This window comes from Peromyscus eremicus, chromosome 14 (genome assembly GCF_949786415.1).
Source record: "Peromyscus eremicus chromosome 14, PerEre_H2_v1, whole genome shotgun sequence".
Taxonomy (NCBI): domain Eukaryota; kingdom Metazoa; phylum Chordata; class Mammalia; order Rodentia; family Cricetidae; genus Peromyscus; species Peromyscus eremicus.
In genome coordinates, this window is record NC_081430.1 from 70,195,699 (window position 1) to 70,223,291 (window position 27,593).

Sequence of the window (27,593 nt, forward strand, 5' to 3'; positions counted from 1 at the left end):
GTGGGGGGGGGGGGTTATCTACTTGGTGGAAGGAGGAAAGGGAGAAGAGAGGGGAGGGGAGAAGAGAAGGAAGGGGAGGCGGAATGGAAGAGGCAAGGATAGGAGGGAGAGGGAACTGAGTGGAAGAAAGAACTTGGTGTGGAAAAGAGAAAATGGTAGATGAAAGAAGCTAGAAAGTAGACTTAATAAGATAGGAAAATAGATGTGCTTCTCCTTGGGTGTGTGATGGAGCCTCACCCGCTTTGTGCTGGCGGAGCAGAGAGGATGGGAGTTGGTTACCAAAGTCTCATACACACCGGAAATATCATTGTGGAGGGACTTCAGGTCCCTGTTCTTCTCCTTGTACTCCTCTTCCGCTACCTGAAGCTGTGGGAGGCTGTCCCCGAGTTCCTCTTCCTTTTCTTTGTTAATCTGCGCTTCCTTCATAATCAGATCCTTTAAAGAAAGTAAAGCCGATTGAGGAAAATGGTATGGACCGGTTACACAGCCTGGAATAGAAGGAGTGTTTTCCAAAGAGGAGCATCCTGTCTCCATGGGGTGGAGGGTGAGGGGGCAGAGAGCAGTCCCTGACACACATTCTTCTTTGGTAAATAGGCGCTACCTAGTCACTCACCCTGGAGATCTGTCATTCAATCTGCAAAGATGCTGTGAGTTCGGAATCTCTGCTGCTGTGTTCCTGTTCCTACTATCTATGCAACCAAAACATGCTGGAGAAAAAATCGCCTTTGGCGCATCACGGTCTATGAAAAGGTTTGCTCGCGTTTGTCTACCTTGTCCACCTTTCATGCATGTTCCAAAAAACGCGGACAATGTGGGAACAACTGAATATAAAGGAATAAGCAGGAAAAGGTATGCCAAGGAAAGTGTGACGATGTCTGCTTACTTAGTTTTCCTGCTTGACCTTTGTCGCCTTGACAAAGCCTGGGATCGCTTGGGAAGAGAGAATCACCTGATTGGCCCGTGGGGCATTTTCTTGACCCATGATTGACGTGGGAGGGCTCAGCCTATTGTGTGTTTGTGTGGGGGAGGTGTCATCCCTGGGCAGATGGCTTGTATAAGAAAGCAGGCTGAGCCAGTCATGGGGAGGGAGCCAGTGAGCCGTGTCTCTCTGCGGGTTCTGCTTCAGTTCCGCCCTCCAGGTTCCTCCTTCCAGATTCCTGCACTGAGTTCCTGCCTTGACTTCCCTCAATGGATTGATTGTATGACTTGGGATATGCCAGCCAAATAAACCCTTTTCTGGCAAGGTTGGTTTTGGTCAGTGTTTTAGCGAAGCGATAGAAACCTAACCGATACATTCATCAAACTCAGGCTCTATTTAGTTCCAATGCTGGAGGAGGAGCTGAGAGCTCTGCATCTGGAGTGGCAGGCAACGGAAAGAGAGAGGGAGACACTGTTCCTGGCTTGAGCATTTGAGTCCTCAAAGGCCACCCCCAGTGACACACTTCCTCCATGAAGGCCACACCTACTCCAAGGCCACACTTCCAAGTAGTACCACTCCCTGGGGACCACACATTCCAATCTATGAACCTATGGGGGGGGCATTCCTATTCAAACCACCGCATGAACACCCCCACATCAAGACCAATTCACAGAACTTTCCCTTGCCCCCACCTGATCCTTCTTTTTTTTTTTTTTTGGTTTTTCAAGACAGGGTTTCTCTGTGTAGCTTTGCGCCATTCCTGATAGCCCAGGCTGGCCTCGAACTCACAGAGATCCGCCTGGCTCTGCCTCCTGAGTGCTGGGATTAAAGGCGAGCACCACCACCACCCGGCCCACCTGATCTTTCTTAAGGATTAGCTTCCCACTGAAGTCTATATTTTTGTTTGTTTGTTTGTTGGGGCTTTTTTTTTTTTTTAGGAGGCATGATCTTGCTTAGCCCAGGCTACTTCAAACATGTGATCCTCCTGCCTCAAGTCTACTTTTTATTGATTAACTACACAGTAAAATTACTCTGGAATGCATCAACACTCCCTTGAACACTCCTCAGTTCCAAGTTGCAGGAGAAGGTCATACCTGCAAGGGTGCTCACCAGAAACACATCAAAAACTAGACATAATGCCTCTTATTAACTCAGAGACAGTCATTCATGTCTTCTTTGTATGTACTGGACTGCAGTTCTTACTGACTTATGTTAAAGAGATAATATGCACACAACTCACACTCCAAAAGAGGCTTTTTTTTTCATATAGACAACTGAGATGTCTGGGACTCATATTTTTCTGTGAAAAATCATGTAGAAGAGTTTCCCTTGGGAAGATGGTCATCAAAAGACAAGCGCCTCTGTCTCCTTACTAAAGGTCTTTCCTTTATTGTCACTCTACTTCTTGATTGACGGGATCCATCAGGAGGCTCCACTGAACCTTGTGCCATTACATAATGACCGCTTTAGGATATCGGGTAGCTAGACAGCCAGTTGCGTACAAGTCCACAAGGCCAACTTCAGAGTTTATTGTTTAAAAACTTGTACTTTAGTTTTAATTTTTATCCAAGTTGTGTACTTGTTGAAGGAAGGATTATGGCCCAGCAAGAGCAAACAAAGCCAAAGATGTGTCTTTAGTGGGGGTGGGGGGGCAATTCTCATAACCCAGTCCCAATGCACTTTGGTGATCTTGGATTCCACCACGACGACAAGTCAGATGTGCAAGGTGGATACATGGGTGGACATCATAGTCTTCCTGCCTCAGTGACCTCATGTTCAAATATAGACAACATCATCTGTACACATCTTACAGGTCACTGAAAGGGCTAAGCCCTAGTCTCTGGCTTCCCACCGATTATTCCCACAGAACAATTAGGTCATCCTTAATATAAGCAATGCTGTAGGGTAATACTGTGGTTATCTCATCCCACCCTTTCAGGCTAGTGGGTTAAGAAACCCAGAAGTTTACCCAAGGTCAATTTTCAGTATAGAGGAAAGAGGATGATTAACTCTTTAGTAACAGCTTGCTTCTCCAGCTCTTTGACACAGCATCTTGCTCACAGCTTATATGCTTCCTTCTCAATTATCATTAGAATATTTTTGAGAAAAGCCAGGAAGATATGTTTTAACTACAATTTAAAGATATCATAATGGAGACAGAGAACTATCTCCAGGCTTCATCATTGTGTAGGTTAAGAAATTCAGTTTTGTATTATCTATATTGCTCTTCTGAAAAAAAGGGTACATGGGAGTTACAGGTACACACTTGAGAACATTTATTCATCTCTGTCATCTGTATAGGGCCTGGGATATTGGCGCCATCTTGACAAGAAACTACGCACTTGTTTTGTGTTTGGAATGGCTCTAGGTCCCAGGTTCGGCATAGATGAGGGAAGTTGTCGCTTGTCTGCGAGATCAGGTTGTTGGCATGGGATGGCCAATCAGGTTTGAATCATCTTAGACCCTTCTAGCTTTTTCTTCAGCATCCCTGATTCCTAAGCCATGTGTTTTCCTCGGCAATCAGAAGCTCTCACTTCTCCTGAGGGTCCCTACCTGAGATTGGAGCCTTGGAAGGCAGAAGACTGTCCATGCTCCTGGGCTGAGGCTTATTCTGAGAGTCGCAGTTGGTCTTGGTTTCAGCCACTGACTGTCCATGTATCATTTTCAAGTGCTTACCCTGCTGACTTCAGGTTCCAGCATGGGGCGTAGAATTGACTGTGACGGGTCAACAGACTGTGATGGGTCCCCCTAGCTTCAGAAGATGAAATCCTATGCTAAACACTTTCACAGTGGCTCTGGGCTTCTAAGATCCTACCCAGTTTATCGGACCCAAGGAATCACAATGATGTACAAAGCGTGTGGAATACTCGGATAGGAGAATAACGGCAGAGCTCCTAACACCATGGAAAAAAACCTGGGAGGTAACACTTCCCAATTTTTGGAACTGTATTTTATGAACCAGACTAATATTTAAGGCCTTTTGCCTTAAGATGTATGCATCAGTGATCTAAGTGGCAACAGAACTTCTTACTATGAAGCCTAAGGATCTTGACTTTGAGTCCCATGAGTTTAGAGATCTTACTGCTGGAGAGAGCAATCGTCCCACTGAGGACATTTTATGATTCCATAGATCAGAGCCTGAGATGACGTTTCATTTCTACTTGGGGAATCCTTGTTGCCTGAACAAAGGCAGAAACAGATTTACAGTGCGTCTGGGGTTACTGACAGTGATTATCAAGGGGGAAGTGGCATTATTTTCCTATAATGATGGTGCACAAGCTGCCATCAGTCCCTGCCTTTTGTGAATTAGTGTGTACAGACGCAGATTTGATGTGGATCATTTTCTGGCAGTCCAAGTGCAAGCTGAGGGACCATTTGCAATGGTCTTGCCCTTCATTTTTTATTTGTTCTTGCAACACGGCAATCTTTTTTATCCATGAAAATCTTCCATTTCTCCTTGGTTTAACTTGCCTCCTTCCACTGGATAAAGTAGTGAACATTATTGAATAGGATTCTTTTCCTGTATCTTCATGATGCTATGAGGATTGTCCCCATTCTACCTTTAAGCATGGTGGTTAACTGTCAGTGTCGTAGTAAAAAAGTACCCGACAGAGCAGGGTATGTAGCCCACTGGTACAGGTCATATTTCGCACATTTGAAGCTCTGGGTTTAATCCTCAAAATCTAAACAAGAATTCTGGGGTGATGCCCTTTTAATACCTTCAAGCATTTTTTTTTTGATCTATGTGACCCTTGTTTCCTACTTGTATTGTTGCTATAACTTTCCATTAATTTCCTGAATCTACTCTTGCTTTACTGAATTCTGTTCAATGTAGCAATGTAGTGTGATCTTACTTAAATAAAAGCTGGGTCATTTTAGAGCCCTCCTGTGTCTTCCATGCCCAGGTAGAGCAAAGGAAAAAATTACTTACAATGGTCCATAAATGTGTGACAGACTTGGGGATCACTACCCAAGGGAGTCGGCTACCATGTAATGAGGAGTGTGGTTAGCTGAATCTCAAATGGCTGGTCCCTCCAGGGTTTCTATCGGCTGTCTAGCTAATATCCTGATCTTCTAGGGATCAACTCTCAGTCCATGACTGTGCCAGAGGATGGCTCAAGAGTACAGCCGTTTCAACCCAGGAGCACTCTCCTAATGGCCAATCCTTCAGAACCCTCCCCTTACCAGCCTCGGTCAAGTTATGTAATGGCCAAATGGTTTCTGCTGCATAGCTCTTTCACAGAAATTACTCTAACAAACCTTTGCATCCCTGATTCACTCTCAGCCTCTGCTTCCTGGAGATGACTCTCTATCACTTCTAGAATGCCGGATCATTTATTTAGCAGCACCCAACACTTTTCTTGAGATAGGACCTCTGTGCTGTAGGACCTCTGGTTGTGGCATGTCCTCTGTCCGGAGACAACTGCAGACATGGATGGCATACATCCTTGACCCTGTTAGAGCTGGACCATTCTCTAAACTATTTATAACAACACTCAGATGATACCACACTTCCACCCTGTCCCATGTTCCTGATTGATTTTTCTCCGTAGTGTTTATTACGCTCAGTGTGTTACACGCTCTTCCCATCTTGTTAATGTCTGGTCTCTCTTCTCTGGAGTTTTAAAACGTACTTACTTTATTATTTTTAATTGTGCATAGGAGTGTGTGTCTCTGTGTGGTGTGTGCACATGAGTGCTGTTGTCTGTGAAGGCCAGAGGTGTTGGATTGCCTGAAGCTGGAGTTCAGTCAGTCGTGAGCCACCTGATGTGAGTATTGGGAATTGAACTCCAGCCCTCTGCCATACCAGTGCATTCTCTTAACCACTGAGTTGTTCTCCAGGCCCCTCTCTGGAGTAGTCAGTGTGTTTTTTGGCATCCAGGAGGATGCCAAAGCACTTGAGGATGTTACAATTAGTGGAAGGATGCTGCTTGAGGATGCCTCAGCTGAGTGGAGGATGCTTTCTGCCCCGCAACTTCTCTGGTTTTTGTTGTTGTTGTTGTTGTTGTTGTTGTTGTGTTTAACAGTGCTTTCATTGGCTTATCTGTTTCCTGAGCTCCTCCCATTTCTAACTCACGGCAGCCTAATTTTGTGGTCACTGCCTGACATCTCTTCTCCAGGCTCTTGCATTTCCACATCGATGGTCTGTTTTGGCATCTGCCTATTTTCTGAATGGGTAGTTTATAAAAGGATTTCCACGTGGTCGGATGGGGTTGAGGGGAAGTGAGTTCAGGCCACAATAAAGTGCTATTCTTGAGAAACATAACAGCTCTCTACTTGCTTGACACAGTAAGGGACTTGTTTCCTTCCGAGAAAGCCACGTTTGGCACGGGCCGAGACTCCTCTTTGGAGTTCACCAGTGTCAGGAAAGCATGAGTAGGTCCCGGGCTTCAGCTGCATATAACTGTGCTCCCTTTGAGTTGCAATCACCGTAAGTGCCCCTGAGGAACACTAGTCATCATTCCACAATGTCAGGATTGAGTCAGAATTGCTGCCCACAGCCTTTGTGTGGAAGACTTAGCTCCCTGTGGGCAGTGCTGTTTTGGGGACCAGGGGGATGGTGGAAACGAGTGGGTGGGATTTAGCTGGACAGAGCAGGTGATAGGGAAATATGCCCTTCACTGGTGTTTTGCTCCTGACCCTTTCCTGCCTCTCTCTCTCTCTCTCTCTCTCTCTCTCTCTCTCTCTCTCTCTCTCTCTCTCTCCATTCTGGCCACACGGAAGTAGCAACTTTGTTCTACCTAGGCTCTTGCCGCCATGACGTTCTGTGCCGTCACAAGCTCACAACAGTGGAGCAAGCCATGGACTTGAGCCTCTGAAACCATGAATTAAAAAAAAAAAAAAAAAAAGAAGAGTCTTTCTTTTAAGTTGCTTTCCTATGTGTTCATCACGGCAGTGAAAAGCTAATTAACATGCCTGTGGTGGTTCGAATGAGAAATGTCCCCCCATAGTCTTGGGCATTTGAACCCATGGTCCCCAGTGTGTGGTGTGATTTGAGAGGATTAGGAAGTGTGGCCTTGCTGCAGGAAGTAGGTCACTGGGTCAGGCTTGGAGGTCTCGATACCTTACCCTATTTTCAACTTGCTCTCCCGGCTTCTTGCTCATGGTTGAGATGTTGGCTCTCAGCTGCCTGCTCAGGCCACCATGCCTGTCCCTTGCTGCCATGCCTCCCACCAGAATGGACTCTTATCTCTCTGGAACTGCAAGCTAAAAAAATCTTTCTTCCATAAGTTACCGTGGTCAGGGTATTTTATCACAGCAACAGAAAATGGAATAATACAATAGCCGACACACTGTAAATTAAAACAAGACAAGCAGCGTGGTGTGTAGAGCTTCATCGACAATGAGAAACACGGACATTCCATGTTGGGACGAACTCTACACTTGTCTTGGTCGTCATGTATGCCCCTACTTCTGACCCAGATCATGACAGCCCACTGATTTGGTTCTACCCAGAACTTCAGACTCTCCAGCTGTTCTTCCAGTGGCTACCTCCAAGACACATGCCCTTACTTCATATTATCACCTCGAAAAGGTGCATTTGGTGTGTGTGGGGTGTGTGTGTGTGTGTGTGTGTGTGTGTGTGTGTGCGCGCGCGCGCGCGTGCGTGCGTGTGTGCCGCGCGCGCGGTGTGGGCGGGGGTGCCTGCAGTCTGCAATATCTGGAAGCCTGGATGTGTTTGATGTCTGTCACCCCCACTTTCTCTAGCATCCATTCCTTGACAGACCCCTGTTGGCTTTTGGAAACTTTAAAGGCGTTCTGAGATCACTCCTCAGCGTTCTCCCCATCTTTATCATGCCTGCTCCCACTGGCTTCCTACACAACCCCACCCTTCCAAGCTTTGCTCACTGCTTGCTGCTTGGCAATACTTAAAGTGTGTGGGTGGCTTTGTTTTTGTTATTGTTTTGTTGTTGTTGTTGTTGTTTTTTGTTTTTTTTTGGTTTTTCAAGACAGGGTTTCTCTGTGTATCTTTGAGCCTTTCCTAGAACTCACTCTGTAGACCAGGCTGGCCTTGAACTCACAGAGATCCGCCTGCCTCTGCCTCCCAAGTGCTGGGATTAAAGGCGTGTGCCACCACCACCCGGCTGTGTTTTGTTGTTTTAATGAAAAAGAAACTAACCTATTTCTGTTTCTTTTTCAGAAAAAGAAGATGCAGAACAGGCTTGTGACCTTACCTTCGTTCATACTGGAAGATTTATTTTACATTTACGTGATCATCATCACATGTAATGTCATTCCCCTTCCCCTCACAGAATTCTCCAAAGTTATCCTTAGATGCAAAATAAAAATTACCTCATACTTGGATAATTCTTGCATTAACCTTTTTTCTTTTCTGACAAATTCACTTTCTTCTTCCACTAATTGCACTTTAAGTCTCTCGATTTCAGCCACAAATATAAGGATCTCTTGTTCTCTTCGTCTTGTCTAAGTAGAGGAGAATGAGATTTATCATTTCTCTTGTCATGGTGAGTTTTCTATGTCTAAACTGCCTGACAAACTGTGGGATTTCTCAACAAACACGGAGGAGGATGACCCTTGACCTTGTTCCTTTAGAAAGTTAGTCTTCCACCAAACAATATCTAAACAGGACAAAGAATAAGAGGGTTGGGGAGTGGTGCTTGTACAGAGGGTAAACACAGGAATCATAAAGGATGCTTGGGAAGTGAGGATCTGCTTCCACGCCGAAAAGGCACACCCTAGGGAGCACTACTGCTTAATTTGCCGAATCTCTCTTGGGCCAGCTTGCCGCCAAGCCGCTACACCTGCCACCAAGGCTGATGACCCGAGTTTCATTTCCGGGATCCATATGGTAGAAAGAGGAAGCCAGTTCCTTGAAGTTGTCCTCTGACCTCCACTTGAGCCTAGGGCTCATACATACACCAATAAATAGATATAATAAAATAAGAAGATTTAAACATCTCTAGTTAGCATACACCAAACGGACAGATTTCTAACGAAAGAAAACTAGTGATTACACTAACCATAAAATCAGGAGCAGGGAAAATACCCTTTAGTAAAATAAGGTTCGTTTAAATATTGAAGGGGTGTGGCTGATTTCTTGGTGGGGACTACCATAGTTCTAAACCCTCTAGGGTTCCTCACCTCTTCAAGTAAATCAACTCGACTCTTTTCTGCTTGCTCAATTTGACTTATGATCTTTCGCATGGTCACCTTTATCTTCACCAGCCAACGCGCGTGCCTTTTCCTCGAACAGGCTATTCTCCACTGGGTAACGACGCTGGAGAGCAGAACAAAACCCAAGTGCCGTTACGTTGGCCCAGCAGCTTAGGCAAAACACGAAGCGAAACAAGCGAGACTACCGTTTCACCGTGTTGCCTGGGCCATCAGTGAGGTGCACTCTGGCTGTTAACTGAGAGAGAAGACCGAGTGCTGGCTGCCTCGGTACCTGCCCCCGTCGGCAGCTTCCCAGGGAGGGGCTCTTCTGATGCCCATCAGAACAGTGCTGAAACCACACTGGGCTGCTCTCCTCCTTCAGGATGGGCATGGGTATGAGGAAGGCGCCAGGGAAGAGGGAGAAAGGAGAGGCATGGGTGGGAATAGTAATGGAATCACCAAAGCACCCAAAGTTCTAATAAGAAACCTCAAGCTTTTAGCTTCTCACACTTAAAGAAAAAGAAAAAAAAAAAGCTCTATCTTTGGAGAACGGTAAAAATGTACAATTTGAGTTTTATACATTATACAGTATTAACAACCACAGTACTAACAATATGCCTAAGTGCCAGTGAGTGCTTGCTAGGTGCATTTGATCTACATACTTTTGATGGATCGTCTCCCTGACATTCACACCAAAATTTGTAAGGAGGGGGCCACGATCATTGCCAGCTCTACAGGAGTGAGGCAGTGAGAAGAGATGGACTGAGCCATGCTTCGAACTAATAAGAGAGAGTGGTCCCTGTGAATGTCTGTCGTCATCCTAATTATTGTCCCCCATATCTCCCTTCCTGTAAATTGACCCAGAGTCTGCATGGACAGCAGACATTGCACCAATATTGGCGATTGATATTGGCGATCATAGTCTTTGGTGAACACTCCGGTTATTTTCAAGACAAAAATGAAACACAATCTAACAAACACATCTAGAACTGAGTGAATTTATATATATAATGTAATTTAGGACAGTAATTCTATTGGACTCCAGATAACATATATTACTGATAACACACGCACACACCCCATCACCACCACATCACATCACATCACATTACATCACATCACGTTACCTTCTCTGAGTTTCTCTTTCCAGATTTGCAATCATGGCTTTTACTTGTTTTCGATATACTTCCTTTGTTGCTCTGAAAACAATAAATACACATTTTGGATTTTGGATTTGTAGTTTGTCAAATACATGCGAAAGTCTTAACATATTTATTATAATAAGTATGGCTAATTGTAAAAGAACTGAAAATTTTGGTGGCCGCCTTACAGAAGGGCATTTGAGCTGCTCCTTCAGGCCTTGGCTTGGATAGCCAAGGATGAAGAAGAGAGTCTAGGGAAGGATTGAAGGCAGCTCTCTGGAGGCTGTTGTTTAATAGGGCGGAGTGTGGATGGCCAGGATGAAGGCGTGATCTTACCAAGGAAAGGATGTGATCGTTTGCAAAGATACAGAAGAAAGGAGAGAAAGCCAGAAGCCTGCCACAGCACAGGCTGCCCAGGGACTGTGAAAGGGAGCACAGTGCTGGGTTATGAGAGGGATTAAGCTCAACTGTTGAGGAACTCCGCATTCTAGACAGTTCTACAATACAGAACGCAGAAAGGCAAGACAAGTTCTTGAACGAAGGGAAGGTCTTAAGGGGGTGTGATTTTCTTGTGGCGGGCTGGAAGGAAATGCAGACTCCCACACAGGAGAAGGCTTTGTGTCTATTCTTCCTCCCACCAGGGCTCCGGACACAGAAACAAACCACACCCCACTTTGTGTCTTTTCAAAGACAGAAATACTCATAAATGAAACAGACTTGAAGTGTAGCTATGTAAGTTTTTGAAGTCCAGAAATGTAAATTATTCAAAATGCAATTAAATCAACCAGAAACAACCATACCTACGCTTCACAGTCTATTCGAAATGATCTAACAGCCTATTTTCAATCTCTAAGGTTTTTCAGTTTTACCTCTCTTTACATACATACATACATACACACACACTGCACACATATATAAATATAACACACACACACACACACACACACACACACACACACACATATACATAAAATGTTCCACAAATGAATGATCTGAGCCAGTTTAAAATAAGGTAAAAATACCATGGAATATCAAAGTTCATAATAACATTGAGCTACACATTTGATCCTGAGCTTCTTAGTGACCAGAGCAAGAACCATACAGTAACTGATCAAAAGGGCTGGGTTTGTGGTGGCGCACGCCTTTAATCCCATCACTCAAATGGCAGAGGTAGATGGATCTCTGTGAGTTTGAGGTCAGCCTGGTCTACATAGTAAGTTCAGGATAGCCAGGGCTATCTCAAAAAAATCTCTAACTAATACATTTACATTATTCATTAGAAAAATAAAATCTGATTGAAGCAAATTCTGTTTTCCTGCTCCTTTGTTGAAGTTCGTGGTTTTCCTTCCAAAGCTGGCACAATGAAAAGTAGATGTTTAAGTGGTTGCTTGTCTATGCAGAGACAATCATGCAAAGAACCTACACTTCATGTCTGTGCTGGCTAGTTTTATGCCAACTTGACACAAGCTAGAGTCACCTGAAAGGAGAGAACCAAGGTTGAGAAAATGCCTCCAAAAGATCAGGCTGTAGCAAGCCTGTGGGGCATTTCTTTAACTGGTGACTGATGTGGGAGGGCCCAGCCTGTTGTGAGTGGGGGCACCACTGGCCTGATGGTCCTGGGTTCTATAAGAACGCAGGCTGAGCAAGCCGTAGAGAACAAGCCAGTAAGCAGCACCCCTCCATGGCTCTTCAGCTCCTGCCTCTAGGTTCCTGCCTTGTTCAAGTTCTTACCCTGACTTCTTTAGATGAGGAACAGGATGTGGAAGTGTAAGCCAAATAAACCCTTTCCTCCCCAAGTTGCTTTGGTCATGGCGCTTCATCACAGCAATAGTTACCCTGTCTACTACAATGTCACACCCCAGAATTCTACTGCTGTGTGCGGTTTTCACTGGCACCTGTCTTGGTTGTGGAAGTTGGCTTTGTCACTGCCCTGCGTTCAAATAATGTGCTCCTCTGTGTCTTGTTTGCATCCATTCTGTTGTTCCTCCTGTCTTCCTGCTGTGGCTGAGTGCTATATTAAGTAAGTGTGCAAAGAGTGACTACTTACTTGACTTCAGAGAAAATACTTTCAGTAAGTATACGGTTGGATTTAGGTTCGGCATGGCCTTTCTCTGGCTTCTTTGGGGGGTTTTACTAGGAAAGGACTTTGAACTTTGTCGAAAGGCTTTTCTGTGTCTATTAGGATGCTCATGTGACTCCTGGTCCCGAGTCTGTCTGGCTGTGCATATTTGGAATGAAACAACTCAGTCAAGAAGTATCATCTTTTATACCTGTTTTGGTGAATCTGGTTTGCAAGTATTTTACTGAGAATTTTTTAACTTAAGCGCGTAAGGAGAACTTTTCTACAGCTCCTTCCTTTAACTGCTGTTGTGTTCTTATCTGGTTTGGGGATCAAGGTGATACTGCCTTTAAAGAGTGAAATTGGCAGCATCTTTTCCCTTTCTGTTTTACTGAGTCATTTGAAGAGTTTAGTTCCTTTTCAGATGTCTGGATGCCTTCCCCATTGGACCGTGGACCATCTGCTCTCTTCTGGGCTTTCCTTTTGGGGAGACACTTGGTTACGGTTCTGATCATCTTGCTCAGTACAGATCTGTTTGAGTTGTCTCTACTTGACCTAATGTGGGCAGGTCATATGTAGCACGGTAGGACACTAGTAATTTGTCAGCTTGTTCATTTGCTAACTTGTTGGACTATACATTTTCGGAGCACCCCATAATGTTCCCCTGAACGTGAGTGGCATCTGTTGCAATGTCTGCCCTTCCTTCTCACAGTTTTGTTCTTCTCTTTTGCGGAGTTTTGCTAAGTGCTTGGTGCCCTAAATCTTTCCGAAGAGCCACCTCTCTGTCCCTGATCCTTCCTTTTCTTCTCGTAGTCTCCATTGCACTGATTTACACCGGGGTCTCCACTGTGCCTTTCCATCTGCTGACAGTAGGCTTGGAGCAGGCTCGCACTTTAACGCTTGGCTGTGCATCTGTGAGCAAACAGAACGGTTCTGGAAGTATCACGATATCTGGTTCCAAGTTATGATAAAGAGCCACCCTAACAAAATCAGTAGGGTATTGGCAAAAACAAAGACAAAAACGTAAAAACAAAGCCGACACATAGGTCCAGGGAAGAACAGAGGGCTCAGAAGTGCATAGCAGCTGTAGACACCTGCTTTTTGACAAAGGCACCAAAAATATATATTGGAGAAGACATAACGTTTTCAACATATGGTGCTCAGGAGACTTCTAACTTACCTTCTCCCACTGATGCAGCTATTTCTTAATAATAAAGTCCCATTTAGACTACTGGGTTAAAGGAGAAGGCATTTAAAAAACAAAATTAGTACACAAATGTCCTGCACAAATATTTGCGCTCTTCCCCTGACACAGGATGTAGCCCAACACTAATGAGTCTTAACAATAAAAACCCGGATCCAGATATGGAGGGTGAAAGCTGAAAGACCAGAGAAGCAGAGCCGCCAGCCACTGGAGAGACTTCTTACCTCTACAAAATCTCCGATCAAACAGCATTCTGTCTCTATGAATCCTCACACTGAATGGGCAGGTCCTGTCTCCACCCACCTTATATTCCTGTCTCCACCTCCCTAATGCTGGGATTAAAGGTGTGAGCCTCCCATGTGCTGGGGTCAAAGGCATGTCCCACCACTGCCTGGCTCTGTTTCTTTTTTAGACTGGTTCAATCTGGTCCTTCTTCAGCTTGTTATTTTATCATTTAGTCTGTGTTGTTCACAGCATACATAGTTCATGAGCTATTTCATGGGTTATTTCTCTGGCTTGTCTCTCCACCAACAGTGCAGAAATGTTCCTTTCTCTACACATCCTCCCAATAAGTTATTGTTGCTTTCTTCGTGATAGTCCCTCTTACCGAGGTGAAATGGAATCTGAGAGGTTTTTATTTGCATTTGCTTGTGGGTAAGGTGAACAGTTTATCATGTATTAATCCACCACTTGTGTCTCTTCTTTGGAGAAGTTAGTTTAATTCATTTGCACACTCATTGGATGGACTATTTGTTCTTTGGGTATTTAATTTTTTGAGTTCTTTATATATTTTGGATAGTAATCCTTTGTCAGATGAATAGCTGGTGGAGATTTTTTTCCCCCTGTGGTCTTTCTCTTCAGAATGGTCACTGTTTCCTTTGCTGCTCAGGAACTTTACAACTTGCTGCTTTATAACTTTATAACCTGTCTGACAGTTTTTGTTGTCGTCCGTGGGCTATTGGAGTCCTATTCAGAAAGTTGTTATTTGTGCCTGAATCTTAAAATGTTTTTCCTTTTTCTTGTAGTGATCTCCAAGTCTTGGGTCTTCCTCAGTCTTTTATTTCTGCTTTGTTGGATCCAGTGGGGCTGGAGATTGAACCTAGAGTTTGAGTGTGCCACAAGTGTGTTGAGCCATGTTCCTGTCTTTACACAGATAAAATTTTAAGTAGAAGATCATGTTATAGAGTAATAAAATCCAGTTTTAAATATGCACAATAGATACATATCTCGTTATATTGATATACATGTAAAGCATGTGTGGCAAACTATTAATAGTAATTATTTCTGTGGTGAGATGGAGAAATTAGCGTAACTTTCCATAAATTATACATTTTTACCTTTAAAAATTAAATTTGGGAATAGGCACTACTTTGTGAGGGAAAATGTAAATGACTTAGGATGTAGAAACAAAGGATATTGGCGAAGACAGTGGTCAGGCACGTGCTTGTCCCTGGCCCTAAATCTGGTCTATGCCTTTGTCACCAGCTTCTGGAGCACCCGTCTACCCCTTTAGTGAAGTATACATTGACCGTGACCTTTCGAAACTGTGGAACGGAGAGAGCCAGTTATAACTTACTTCCCTGTAATACACTGCCTGGCCACATAGACTTATGGTTCCTGTTTAAAGAAATAAACACAGAGAAGAGCAGAAGTTTAAAATGGCACAAAACATACTCAAGAAGATCCTGAAGGGTTCCATATCCGTCTTCCATATTTTTGATGTCCAGTCTTCTTTGTGCCAGGAAGTTTTCTTTCATGTTAATAAGTGCAATCTGCTTCTGATTTCTATCAGGAAAAGAAGAAGTGACAGTCATTTCCCTGAATTGAGGAATGATCGTCCTGAGGAGCTGGAAGTTTGAATGCAGAGGCTTAGACACTGCAGGCAAAATATTACCATTATTTCCCTTTGTAAAATAAATTGCGTGTATAAATTCTTTTGAAAGGAACCAGGGCCTGGAAGGATGGCTCAGTGGTTAAGAGCACTTGCTCTTGCAGAGGACCAGCTGGGTTTGATTCCCAGTACCCAGGTGGCAGCTTACAGCCATCCGTAACTCCAGTTCCTGAGGATCCAATGCCCTCTTCTGACCTCCGTGGGCACCAGGCACACATGTAGTGTACAAGTACACATGCAATAAGAACACCTATACACATAAAACAAAGTAAGTAAATCTTTAAAAAAATTTTAAAAGGAGTTGGGGAAGCTTAGATTATGAATAATTTACCAAATAAACCATTAAAAACAGAAACAAATTTCTGTTCAAGCAGTGGATTGATATAAATGTACACATAGAACTTGCATGAAATTTGCAATTCTCAAGTCACCAAAAGAACACTAACTGCAATATTAACCCAAGACAGCATGGGGAGTTGTCTAGCACTCCATCTGCCTCAAGTGGCTGTGCCTCTCTCAATACATTATAACTTCCATCAGGTTTTTCTGAGAAAGGACAGGAACACAGTCAGACTGACTTTGAGGATGGGCTGAACATCTGAACTGCAGAGGGACCTTGGACAAGAAACCTTGTGAATAAGTCTCCATTTCAGCATCTCACAAATGAGGGCTATAAGACTTGTCTCACTGATAGAATGGATTAACTCACTGCTGACTGGTGTGCAGATCAATGAGACTTCTTGTGTTTTTTTTTGTTTTTTTTGTTTTTGTTTTTGGTTTGTTTTTTTTTTTTTTTTTTTTTTTAGTTGCGTTAGTGGAGTTGATTTCATTGCCAAGGCATGCTTTTCTTTGGGGATTAGTTTTGAGAAATAAGGTTTATTTTTATTTGTTCTTGGTGCTCACTGTGTCATCCTGGCAGGCTTGGAACTTATGACTGGCATTTTTTTGTCCTGATATACAGCAGGGAAAATGAAGCTCGGAGGAGTTTATGGTTTTGTTTAAATGGCCCAACAGTGACAACAACTGTTGTCACTCTGGTAGAGAAAGCATCCTATTTAAGTAACTCACCTTCAAAACCGTCGTAATGTGATGCAGCAAGCAAAGTAACTTATGCTTTCTACGTTACATACTTCGATGTTTACGAATCATGCAGAGACATAAGGATTTGATAATGTTTGGGGCACATATTGTCATGGGACCTTTGGGAAGTGGGAAGTGATTTAGTGTGGATTAGGTCTTGAGGGTAGGGTCCTCACAATGAGATCAGTGTTCTTCTAAGAACAGAGAAGAAAACTCACTCTCTATGTAAGGAAAGAGAAAAGAGGAGAGGAGAGGGTAGGGGGAGAGGAGAGGGTTGGGGGGAGAGGGGAGAGGGAGATGAGAGAGAGAGCACTATTTTAAGTCAGGAAGAGGGTCCTCACTAGAACCTAAAACCTAAATATGTTCATGTTGGCACTGTCCTGGCAGGTTCCCAGCACTTACAGTTGAGAGAAAATAAATTTCTGTTTAGGACAGTCAGTTGATGACGTTTCGTTATGGAGACTGAGCTGAAGACAAAAGGCCATGGTGACGGTGAGTTTTTAGTGTTGTGGTCCTTTGCCATCAGCACAATTTACTATTCTAGGTGACGACTCCAGTATTGATCTAGGGATGGTTTGCACTGGAGGAATTGTAACAGCTGGTAGTCTGTGCAGTCAGATGAGACACAATGATTGTAGCAACTCTATAGCTTAAATGCTACAAGAACAAATGTGAACTCAGCTTCACATAAATGGGCCTGTGTATACACAGCATTTATATTCCGTGGGCTTTTTCTTACATAATTTTATTTTTTTTCTAGATACCACTCTGTTAATATTCATAAGAAGGCACCAGTGAATATTGGCCACCTCCACAGCAATGGATGACGTCCTGGGCGTACAGGATGGAATAAGACAGAATACCCTCTCTCTGTAGCCTGGTAAGACCAGAGGTTTGGTATACAGTTGTTATAGGACGGTGTTGGATCAAAGAGTTGGAGGTAGGTAAGTTGGCGCTGGAAAAGCAGAAGAAAAGATGTTTTGAGAAGCAGGTCAATGTAAGAGGCTGAGAGAAGAGGAAGGGATAGAGCAGAGAAATATTTGGGAGGTAGAATTACCAAGCCTTGGTGACCAAATAGAGTTCAATAGGTAGTGAACAAGAAAGATTTTTTTTTTTTTTTTTTTTTTTTTTTTTCGAGACAGGGTTTCTCTGTGTAGCTTTGCACCTTTCCTGGAACTAACTTGGTAGCTCAGGCTGGCCTCGAACTCACAGAGATCCACCTGGCTCTGCCTCCCGAGTGCTGGGATTAAAGGCGTGCGCCACCACCGCCCGGCCCTTGAGTACTTTCTGAAGTCACTGTAGGTAACCAAACTCCTGCCTGAGAAACGGAACACATATGTTGAGTCAGCTTTTGATAAAGGTAGATATTATAGCTCACTGGAAAGTCTCACACAGTAATAATTGTTTCCCAAGCCTGGTTTACAAGTGTTAATGATGCATTTAATTTTTATGGATTTGAGCTGATCTAGATGAGAAAAGCATTTCTTAGCACCGTAGAGGCAGATCTGAAGTGTGCCTATTGATTACAGAATGAAGGGTATCTTGTTGTAACAGAGTTGAAAACTAAGATGAGCTTAGGTGGACAGTCACCACTTGGACAGCAAGGCAGGCACCCATTGCTGTGGTAAGCTGAGGAAAGACATACTCATCATAGACCTTCTGTTTCTGCAAGAACACTTCATCCTCCTCCTTCTCAACCACCTTAAACTGTTTCATGAGTGAGTGGAGTCTCTCTAGGAGATTTTCATTTTCTGCTTGGGCTTTCTGTCGTTTTTCTCCCAGCTAGAAAATAAAAGGAGAGAGAAAGAAATAGAATTAAAGGAATCGATTCGTGCTTCCTTGGGGATAGTGGTCTTGTGGTGAGCAGTATCAATAGTACCACATACATTGCTCATAACACGGCAGATCCCACACAAAGGGCAAACGACTTAATTCTACAGCAAATATATGGCTGTATGCTTTGGAGATTTTTCTGGGAATTATGACAAATTGTTGTAAACATTGACATGAAACCATAGAATAATACTTCCTGCTGAAAGGGAATATTATTAACAATCGTTGATCATGAAGTAACAATTTGGTGTCCCTTTCCAAGAATATAAGGTGTAATAGGGCAAAGAAAACATAGTCTCATAGAAGCTATGATTCTCTGACCATGCTTGCTCCATGGTAAGCAGAACTGAACCTTCTGCATCCTTCAATTCCCCAGAAAAGTGTGAGCATGATGAACCTGTTTCTTCAACCCAATACAGATGGGAAATGTTTGAAGAATAAGAAATCCCAGAAGCTTTTAAAAAGCAAACTTTGAGTTTTCTATGTATCGATGGAATTCACATGAAGTGATATATATGTAAGGTATTGTAAATACTGTAGAGATACAGAATATGGGAGGATAGGCACTGTTATATGCAAGAACTGTGGTGATATTTTATAGAAAGGTTTTTGAATTTGAAAGAAATGTTTTGAGCCTAATTCCTTGACAGATTCAGGAAAATGGCTGTGGTACTAAATGAGGACAAACAAACAAAACCACTCATGCCCATTGATGTTCCTCATGACCCATGCCCATTGATGTTCCTCATGACCCATGCCCATTGATGTTCTTCATGAGGTAAGATTCTGTAGCTGGAAGTCTATATTGAAATGCTTTAAGTGAGATAAAGTTAGGTTTAGTAGGAAGGGTGGGCAGTTCAAAACAACCCTCTGGCTGAGTGCCATGAAAATAATATGATGGGAACTGTCTTCTTGTGAGTATTAAATAACTAATAATATAGTGAGGTAGGAGTCAGCCTTGTCCTAGGAAAAAGAAAGAATATAGAGTGAAATGGGTGCCATATAAAACTATTTCTGCCCTTAGGGCATTTATCAATATGGAAAGTGCCGTGCAGAGATTTAGTTTTCTTGGATGCTCAGGGGACAAATGCCAAATGCAGAGAGAAAATCCAGATGTCAGGCCTGGTGAACCCTCCATCAATGTAGGCTGAGATGCCAAAGGGCTTTTTCAGGGAAACTTATGGTGAATTAAGGTAACTTGGAACTGCTAACACCTCCCATATCTGACATAAAGTCAGTGATGATCTTTTTCCCAAGGAAAACATCATCATCATCATCATCATCATAGGTATCAAAATGTTGTTACAAACATTTTAAATGCACAATAGCCAGCATTTCACCAAGAAAAGAGGGAGAAACAATGGACAACAGATCCATGAAAACATCTGCTATTAGCATTGTTAAACACTAAACCACACAATAAACTACTGTTTATTATGACCAAAGAAGTACGGTATCTTGACAACTATGACTGGGAATGAGAAATGGCAGAGTGAGATAGCAGATTGGAAGAGGTACCAAATACTTAGCAACTGAGAAATATAGTAGCCCAAATAAAAAGCACCAATAATGCTGCTCTCTCTCGAGCGTGCTGCGGTGGGAAGAGAACAGGAAACACAGAGCGGCATGGAAGACAAACTGAAGGTACAGGGACAAGCATGAGCAATAACATACACAGCCAGAGTCTGATGAAGAAAATGGAGTGGTGCAGCCATGTGGACGTGTGACCGCAGAGCTTATGAGACACAGAAATCCACACAGTGAACAAGCCCAATAACATCAAACAAATGAACAGACAGAGTCAAAGAGAGAACTCTTAATGAGGAGTAATCAAAAGAAAAGACTGGATACATCAGTAAAGCTGAATAGTTAAAAACAAAACAACCAACCAAACAAACAAATAAAGAAGATTTGATACAAAGGAGATATAGGCAGTCTTCATGGACCAGAAGCTTCCATACTGTAAGGATATGAAATCCTTCTCAAGATCATTCATAGTCTTAGGACAAGGCCCGTCAAAATCCAAACAGGCTTCTTAACAGACTATATTAGAAATTCAAAGGGCTAGGACTAGCTAAAATTGTCTCCTTTTAGTTATGAAGACTTATTTTAAACTTACTAAAATAATATTGTTATACTGAGAGAGGGATAAATAGTTCAGATGAGCAGAAGAGAAAGTCTGTAATCTGTGCATATATTTATGATATGATTCCCACTTGATTTGTAACAAAGGCACAAAAGCAGTATCATTGACAAAAGAACTGTTTTGACTAATTGGGAAAACTTGACTTTGATCTCACAACATAGACACATGCACAAACTCCAGACGGTTTGTAGACTTAAATGTGAAAGGGCTAGAAGATAATGGCAGAGAATATTCTTTTGACATAGGCTACAAAAAAAGAAATTAACCAAAAAGAAAAAGATAAATGTACATCATTAAAATTAATAAATTATATTCTTCAGAAAATTATATATATACTGTACATTTATGCATACTTATTTACTGTTATATATATGTATGGTATTTTATAATAAACAGGCTAGATTAGTAATGTATTACCAGGCCAAAGAAATGTTTGCCACAATATTGTTTACAATAGCCAAGGTATGCAGGCAACCTTAAGTGTCTCTCAATGGAAAGATGACAGTTGGCATGCAAGCGTGATAGAACACTATTCACCCTTTAAGCAGGAGGAAATCCTGTTGTTAATAAAAACGTAAACTGGGCCGGGCGATGGTGGCGCACGCCTTTAATCCCAGCACTCGGGAGGCAGAGCCAGGCGGATCTCTGTGAGTTCAAGGCCAGCCTGGTCTACAGAGCGAGATCCAGGAAAGGCGCAAAGCTACACAAAGAAACCCTGTCTCGAAAAAAAATAAAAAACAAAAAAAAAAACGTAAACTGGGGCAATGTGTTAGGTAAAATAATCTAGGTGGAGACATAAATATTTCATGGTCACATTTATGTATGTAAGATAAAAAAAATGTTGAATCTATAGAAGCAGAAAGTAAAATTGTAGTAACCAGGGGCTAATTACAGGGTGGAAGACTTGGGAGATAGTGAAGTGGGAGATCTCCCCTACACCCACTAAAAATTTTTGCAGTAGCTCATAGAGTAATCAGTGCTGTTAAATTTGCTTCTAAAACTCATTGAAAAGTTAAATTTTACGTCTTTGTTGATTTGGAGCAAAACAGAAAGAGAAGCTGTAAGAAAAGGGTCCTCATGCTAAGGGTGGACTGCAAGACTCGGTGTGATTATATGTGGATAGAGAAGAGGGACCAAGGGCATTTCTCTCTCAATGCCAGTAATAAGAAACAGCTCAGGCATTTGCGTGTATACATAAATGAGTGGACCATACTATGTATACTGTTCTATAGCGGAGCACCTGTGTAGATGTAACCAACCGTCTTATTAAATAAGATACACAGAGCCGATTCAGAGAAGAAAGCCAAGAGGTCAGAGCTAAGAGCCTCACCCTTCCTGCTTCAGTGATCCTCTTCAGTCAAGAGAGTTCTCTGAAAGGGACCTACTTCCTGTGTGTATGTCTTTATATAGTCTAGCTGTTCTGCCTTCTCATTGGTTGTAAACCTAAACACGTGACTGCCTTGTCACTGCCTGTATGTACCGCCCTCCAGGTCCTTAAAGGCGTGCGCCACCGCCGCCACGCACTTGCTATGGCTCTAATAGCTCTGACCCCCAGGCAACTTTATTTATTAACATACAATTAAAATCACATTTCAGTACAAGTAAAATACCACCACACACCTGCCATTCCATAACATATTGTGAGCAATACTAAAATACTAATACTTACTTAAGTGAGTGAGTTAGATCTAATTCATATTTCCTACTCCCTAATTACTATCCCAAATGAACACTTCATTGAGTATCTCATAGCTAAATCTTGGTTTATATTCATGGTTACTTACTTATTCAATTTCTTTTGACTTAAGTTTAGAAAATGTCTAGATTGAATTTCCATAAGGGTGAATTTGGTGTACATTTAAAAAAATCAAAATAAAAGCAAAACTTTGGAAAAATTTAAAAGACAAAAATAGATTAAAAAGAAGCAAAATAAAATATCTAGAGTATTCTCCTGGTGATAAATCCAACTCAAACACTTTTAAATAACATTAATGTTATTAAACGTAGAATAGAATGATTGTCATGCTTTACAGATACCACACAATAGCATGATGGTTATATTTCCCTAAGTAATTTACATGTCCATTAAACATAATTATTCCTGATATAAAACTATCAACCCACATGAAAAGTAACCAAATCTGGGTCCTGATTCATTTCACACAGACAATTTTTGCTGTTTCATACACTCAGAACTCGGCTAGCAGCTAAATTGTTTGAATTAGTTTCTGTGAATTATCATAGTGGTCTATGAAAAGCCTACTTTGGAAATGTTCAACATTTATTGTATATTTAACATATTAACTAAAAAATAAGATGTAAGTATCTGCTAAGTCATTTCTGTCACCCTACCTGCTGTATTTTATTCAAGATCCCAGTCTTCTTGAAAGAAGATGCATTATCCAGGTGTTCCTGGTGAGTCTGAAAAAACGACCTTATGAACACAGAAACAAAACCCATGAATGTTAGAACATGTTTCCCCACAAAGCCACACCTACTTACAGCATCTTAAATTCTTTGCCCCATCTCTGTACAACCTATTTTTTTATTTAGCACTCTATGTTTTTACTCCATTGAATTAATTAATTAATATATCATTTGTTTATTCATGTATTTGAGAAGAAATTATTGAACACTTGCACTGCACAAGATTTGTTCTAGGTATTAAGGACACAAAATACATCAAATCCTTACTCTCATGGAAAATTAAATCTAGTGAGTGGTCAGAATAAAAATGACATACAAAAGTTAAACTATATTTCAGATAGTGTTACATATTCCAAAGAATGCAAACTAAGGTAAGGATATTAATACCCTGAGAACAAGAGTGTTACAAGTGACAAGCGGTTTCGTAGGATCTCTACAGGGCTGACCCATGAAAGACTTAAGTGCTGGGAAGGAGCCAGCCACATACAGATCTAAAAGACCTTGGCACGGATAAGACCCAGAGATTAGAGATAGACTGGTATTGTTAAGATGGAAGGGTGACCTGACTGGAGGGGGGACATGGTGATTAGATCATGTGGGATGTTAAAGGTCAGGCAGGATTTCATATTTGATGGTAAAGGGAATCAGGAAGGAATCTTTAGAGCAGAGAAGCATCATGAATTATTCTAGACTTTGTAAAGAGGACTCTGATGTCTTTAGAGAAAAAGACAAAATGGAGAAAGAACCATACTGACAGTGATAGCTGTAGTCTAATCAGGCAGGGTGATAGTAGAAAGCGGGCATATGTAGGTGTATTCATGTATGGTGGTTTGAATAAGAATGGCCCCCACAGATTCATATAATTTGAATGCTTGGTATATAGGCTGTGCTTCCTGTTTTAAGCCTGGAGTGTGGGGTTTATCTGGCTAGGTGGAAAGGTTGAATATGGCACGAGAGAGTCCTGTGGCTTGTGGCAATTAGAGGGATTATCCTGGCCCAAACCTAGAGCTCCTTCACAGTGCAGACAGGGAACTCAGACGAGGCTGGTGCACTGATTGTGGGACCCAGGCTAGACCTGCGGGGTTGCGGGTTATGGAGGAAGAGTAGATTTGTCTAGCACTCAAGCTGCGTTGTAGGTAGGTAGTGAGGAAAGTCTGAATTGTAGGTGACTCCTAGGCTTTTGGCATGAGAAACAAAGTCCAGGAAGCACATCCTGTATACCAGGCTAGTTCCCTCTGTCCACCTGACTTCATTCTATTGGGTCCAGGGTCACACAATAATGGGGGACAGACCACCAAAATCTATTAAACCAGAAGCAAACTTTATTCCAGAAATAAACAAAGGGGGAAAATTCACTGCGAGGCATAAAAGCCTATCAGCTAGCTGAGATCACAGCCAGTGTTCGGGCAATGGAGGTGGGTTCTGGCCCCCTTTTTATAGTAAGATGGAAAGCATCAGGCATGGGGTACATGGTAGGAGTCACGTAGTAACATCTATTAAAAGTTAACTTTGGTCCAGGCAGTTGGTGGCTATAAGGAGCAAGGGGGTTAAAAGTTAAGCCTTGGCTGTTGACAGAGGAGCTGGCTGTAAGCAGAGTGCCATTGTTAGAAGCTAACCTTTAGAGCTGATGACTGTCAGCTTTTATTTTTTAGGTTTACAATTTTATATTTTTATATTTCTGGACCCTTCGATTCCTCCCAAGTTACTTCCAACTTTTAGATCCAACCTACCTCTACATCTGTTCTTCTTCCCCAAACTGTTCTGCCCCTAACAAACTCAGAACTAACAAAGAAATGCTTAGATCTCATTGAAAGAATATCAACAATAGGAAAGATCAAGTCAGCATTTTCTCTCCAAGACCTACCAGGCTTATCTTGAAGATAAGAAGAAGATCTGGACCAAATAAGCAAGATATATGAAAAACAAAAGTTAAAAAAAAATGTTCAAATGATAGGCATAAATGAGGAAGAAGAATCCCAAGTCAATGGAATAGACCAGATCTTTAAAAAGATCATAGAAGAAAACTTTACCAAATTAAGGAAAGATACACCTATATTGCCACAGAAGCACACAGAACACCAAAACAAACAAACAAACAAACAAATAAATAAGTAAGTAAAACAAGACTAGAAAAGAGAATTGCCATGGCATATCATAGTTAAAATACTAACTATCCATAACAAAGAAGTGTATTGAAAGCTGCCAGAGAAAAACACAAGTCACATATAAAGGAAAACCCATCAGAATAGCAGCTGATTTCTCAATGGAAACGTTGAAAGTCAGAAGAGTCTAAAGAAATGCATTTCAAGTTCTAAAAGACCATGAATGCCAACCTAGACTAACATACCTAGCAAAACTATCTGCTATAATTAAAAGAGAACAAAAAAACTAACCTAAACCTAACCATAAAATAACCATAACCTAAACAGCCTAAAAAAAACTCTGTATCCAACAAAACAAACAGAAAGAAAATATAGAAAGCATTATATTGGGCTAAAGAGAGAAATGAGTGAAGTAGAGAGACTGGAAAGAAATACAGAGCCAGAATAACTAAAACACAAAATACCTCTGAGAAAACAAGCAGTATCACCCAAACCTACAATGACCACAATTAATGCACACATCTCAACAATAACTTTAAATATCAATGGCCTCAATTTTCCAATAAAAAGAAACGGGCTGGTTGAATGGATCAGGAAACAAAATTCATCTATCTGTTGCCTACAAGAAACACATCTTAGTTTTAAAGAGAGGCACTGCCTTAGAGGAAAGGGACAGAAAAAAGTACTCAAATCAGATGGGACTGGTAAGAAAGTATATGTCACTATCCTAACCAACATCTGATAAAATAGATTTCAAACTAATACTAATCAGAGGAGATCAAGAAGGACACTTCGTTCTAATCAAGAGAACAGTTAACCAAGAAAACATTCCTATCCTAAGCACATATGCAGGTCATCTAGACCAAAAAGAAACACCAATAACATCAACAAAAAACCCAGAATTAATTGCCATCATACATAAAATGGACCCTACAGAATGGTCTATCCAAACACCAAAGAATACACATTCTACTTAGCAGCACGTGGAAGCTTTTCTAAAACAGACCAGATCCTGGGACACAAAACAAATCTTTACAAATCCATATAGATTGAAATCAGTCCTTGTATCTTATCTGATCATAATGCAATAAAACTTAGAATTGACAACAACAACAAAAACCAAAAAAAAATTTTTTTAAAGTTTTCTAGTAAATATGCAAACTCATGGAGATTAAACAACTCATTACTGAATGCTAGATGGATCAAAGAAGGAATCAAGAAAGAAAAAACTTTCTGGGATTAAATGAAAATGAAAACACAATACAACAAAACTCTGGGTCACATTGAAAGCTCTCCTACAAAGAAAATATATAGCGCTAAGTACCTGCATTAAAAAAAATCAGAAAGAGCATAAATAAGTGTCTTAAAGATGCAACTCAAAAAGTTGTAAAAACAAGAGCAAAAAGTAATAAAAATCAGAGTAGAAATCAATGAAATAGAAACAAAGAAAATAATACATAGAACCAACAAAACCTAAGAGCTGATTTCATTGAGAAGAGAAACAAAATTGACAGATCTTTGACACAACCAACCAAAAGAAAGAAAAGGAGGAATCAAATTAACAGAACAAAAAAATGAAACAGGGGAACATTACAACAGACACCAAAGAAAGTCATAGCATTGTACATGAATATTTAAAAAATCTGTACTCTATTAAGCTGCAAAACCTAAAAGAAATGAACGAATTTCGAGATTCAGCCCAACCCCCTAAACCAAGAGGAAGTAAACACCCTAAAATAGACCAATAACAAAGCAGGAGATTGAAATGGTAATAAAAGGCCTTCCAGATATAACAAAATAAAACAAAACAAACATCAAGAGCCAGATAGATTCATAGCAGAAGTCCAACAAACATTCCAAGAAGTTCTACAGTCAATCTTTCTTAAACTATTAAAAAAAAAATAATAACAGGAAGAGCAGTTCCAAACTCCCAAAACCAGTGTTACTCTAATACCCAAAGCAGGTAAAGACACAGCAAAAAGCTACAGGCGAATATTCTTGCTGAACATAGACTCAAAAGTACTCAATAAAATACTTAAAACTGCAACGCAGACATACGCTAAAAAGATAATCCACTACGGCCAAGTTGGCTTTATCCCTGAAAGGCAGGGATGGTTCAACATATGAAAGTCAATATATTTATTGAACCACATAAATGGACTTAAAGAAAAAAGTCACATGATCATGATGATAGATGCAGAAAAGGCAATTGACAAAATCCAACACGCCTTCATGGAGAAAGTCCTAGAGAAGGTCGGACTGGAAGGACCATACCTCAGAATAATAAAAGCTGTATATGAGAAATCCACATCCAACATCATCCTGAACAGAGAAAAGCTTGAAGCAATCCCTCTGAAGTCAGGAACAGGATAAGGATGTCCCCATCCCCATTCCTTTCTAACACTGTACTAGAAGTACTAGCTGGAGCAGTAAGGCAAGAGAAGGAAACTGAAGGGGTACAGATAGGGAAAGAAGTCTAACTATCCCTATTTGTAGATGATATGATACATTAAAGATCACGAAAATTCTACCCGAAAACTTCCAGAAATGGTAAATAAATTTGGTAATGTGGCAGGATACAGAATCAACTTGCACTCATCAATAGCTTTTCTACACAACAAGACAGACAAGAGATGTTGGACACACTCCCATTCACAATAGCTTCAAGAAAAATA

General features: G+C 41.4%; 1 protein-coding gene across 1 annotated transcript in view; it reads right to left on the reverse strand.

Annotated features, from left to right (window-relative positions):
* The window catches only part of Ccdc175 (coiled-coil domain containing 175), a 65,004-nt gene that overhangs the window by 15,767 nt on the left and 21,644 nt on the right, over positions 1-27,593 (reverse strand). Inside the window, exons 8-14 of the mRNA XM_059279237.1 lie at positions 22,742-22,823; positions 18,056-18,192; positions 15,114-15,224; positions 10,162-10,233; positions 9,023-9,158; positions 8,213-8,344; positions 297-435 (exon numbers count right to left, since the gene is read on the reverse strand). Of these exons, the coding sequence (XP_059135220.1) occupies positions 297-435; positions 8,213-8,344; positions 9,023-9,158; positions 10,162-10,233; positions 15,114-15,224; positions 18,056-18,192; positions 22,742-22,823 (809 nt within the window). The remainder of the gene's footprint in view (positions 1-296; positions 436-8,212; positions 8,345-9,022; positions 9,159-10,161; positions 10,234-15,113; positions 15,225-18,055; positions 18,193-22,741; positions 22,824-27,593) is intronic.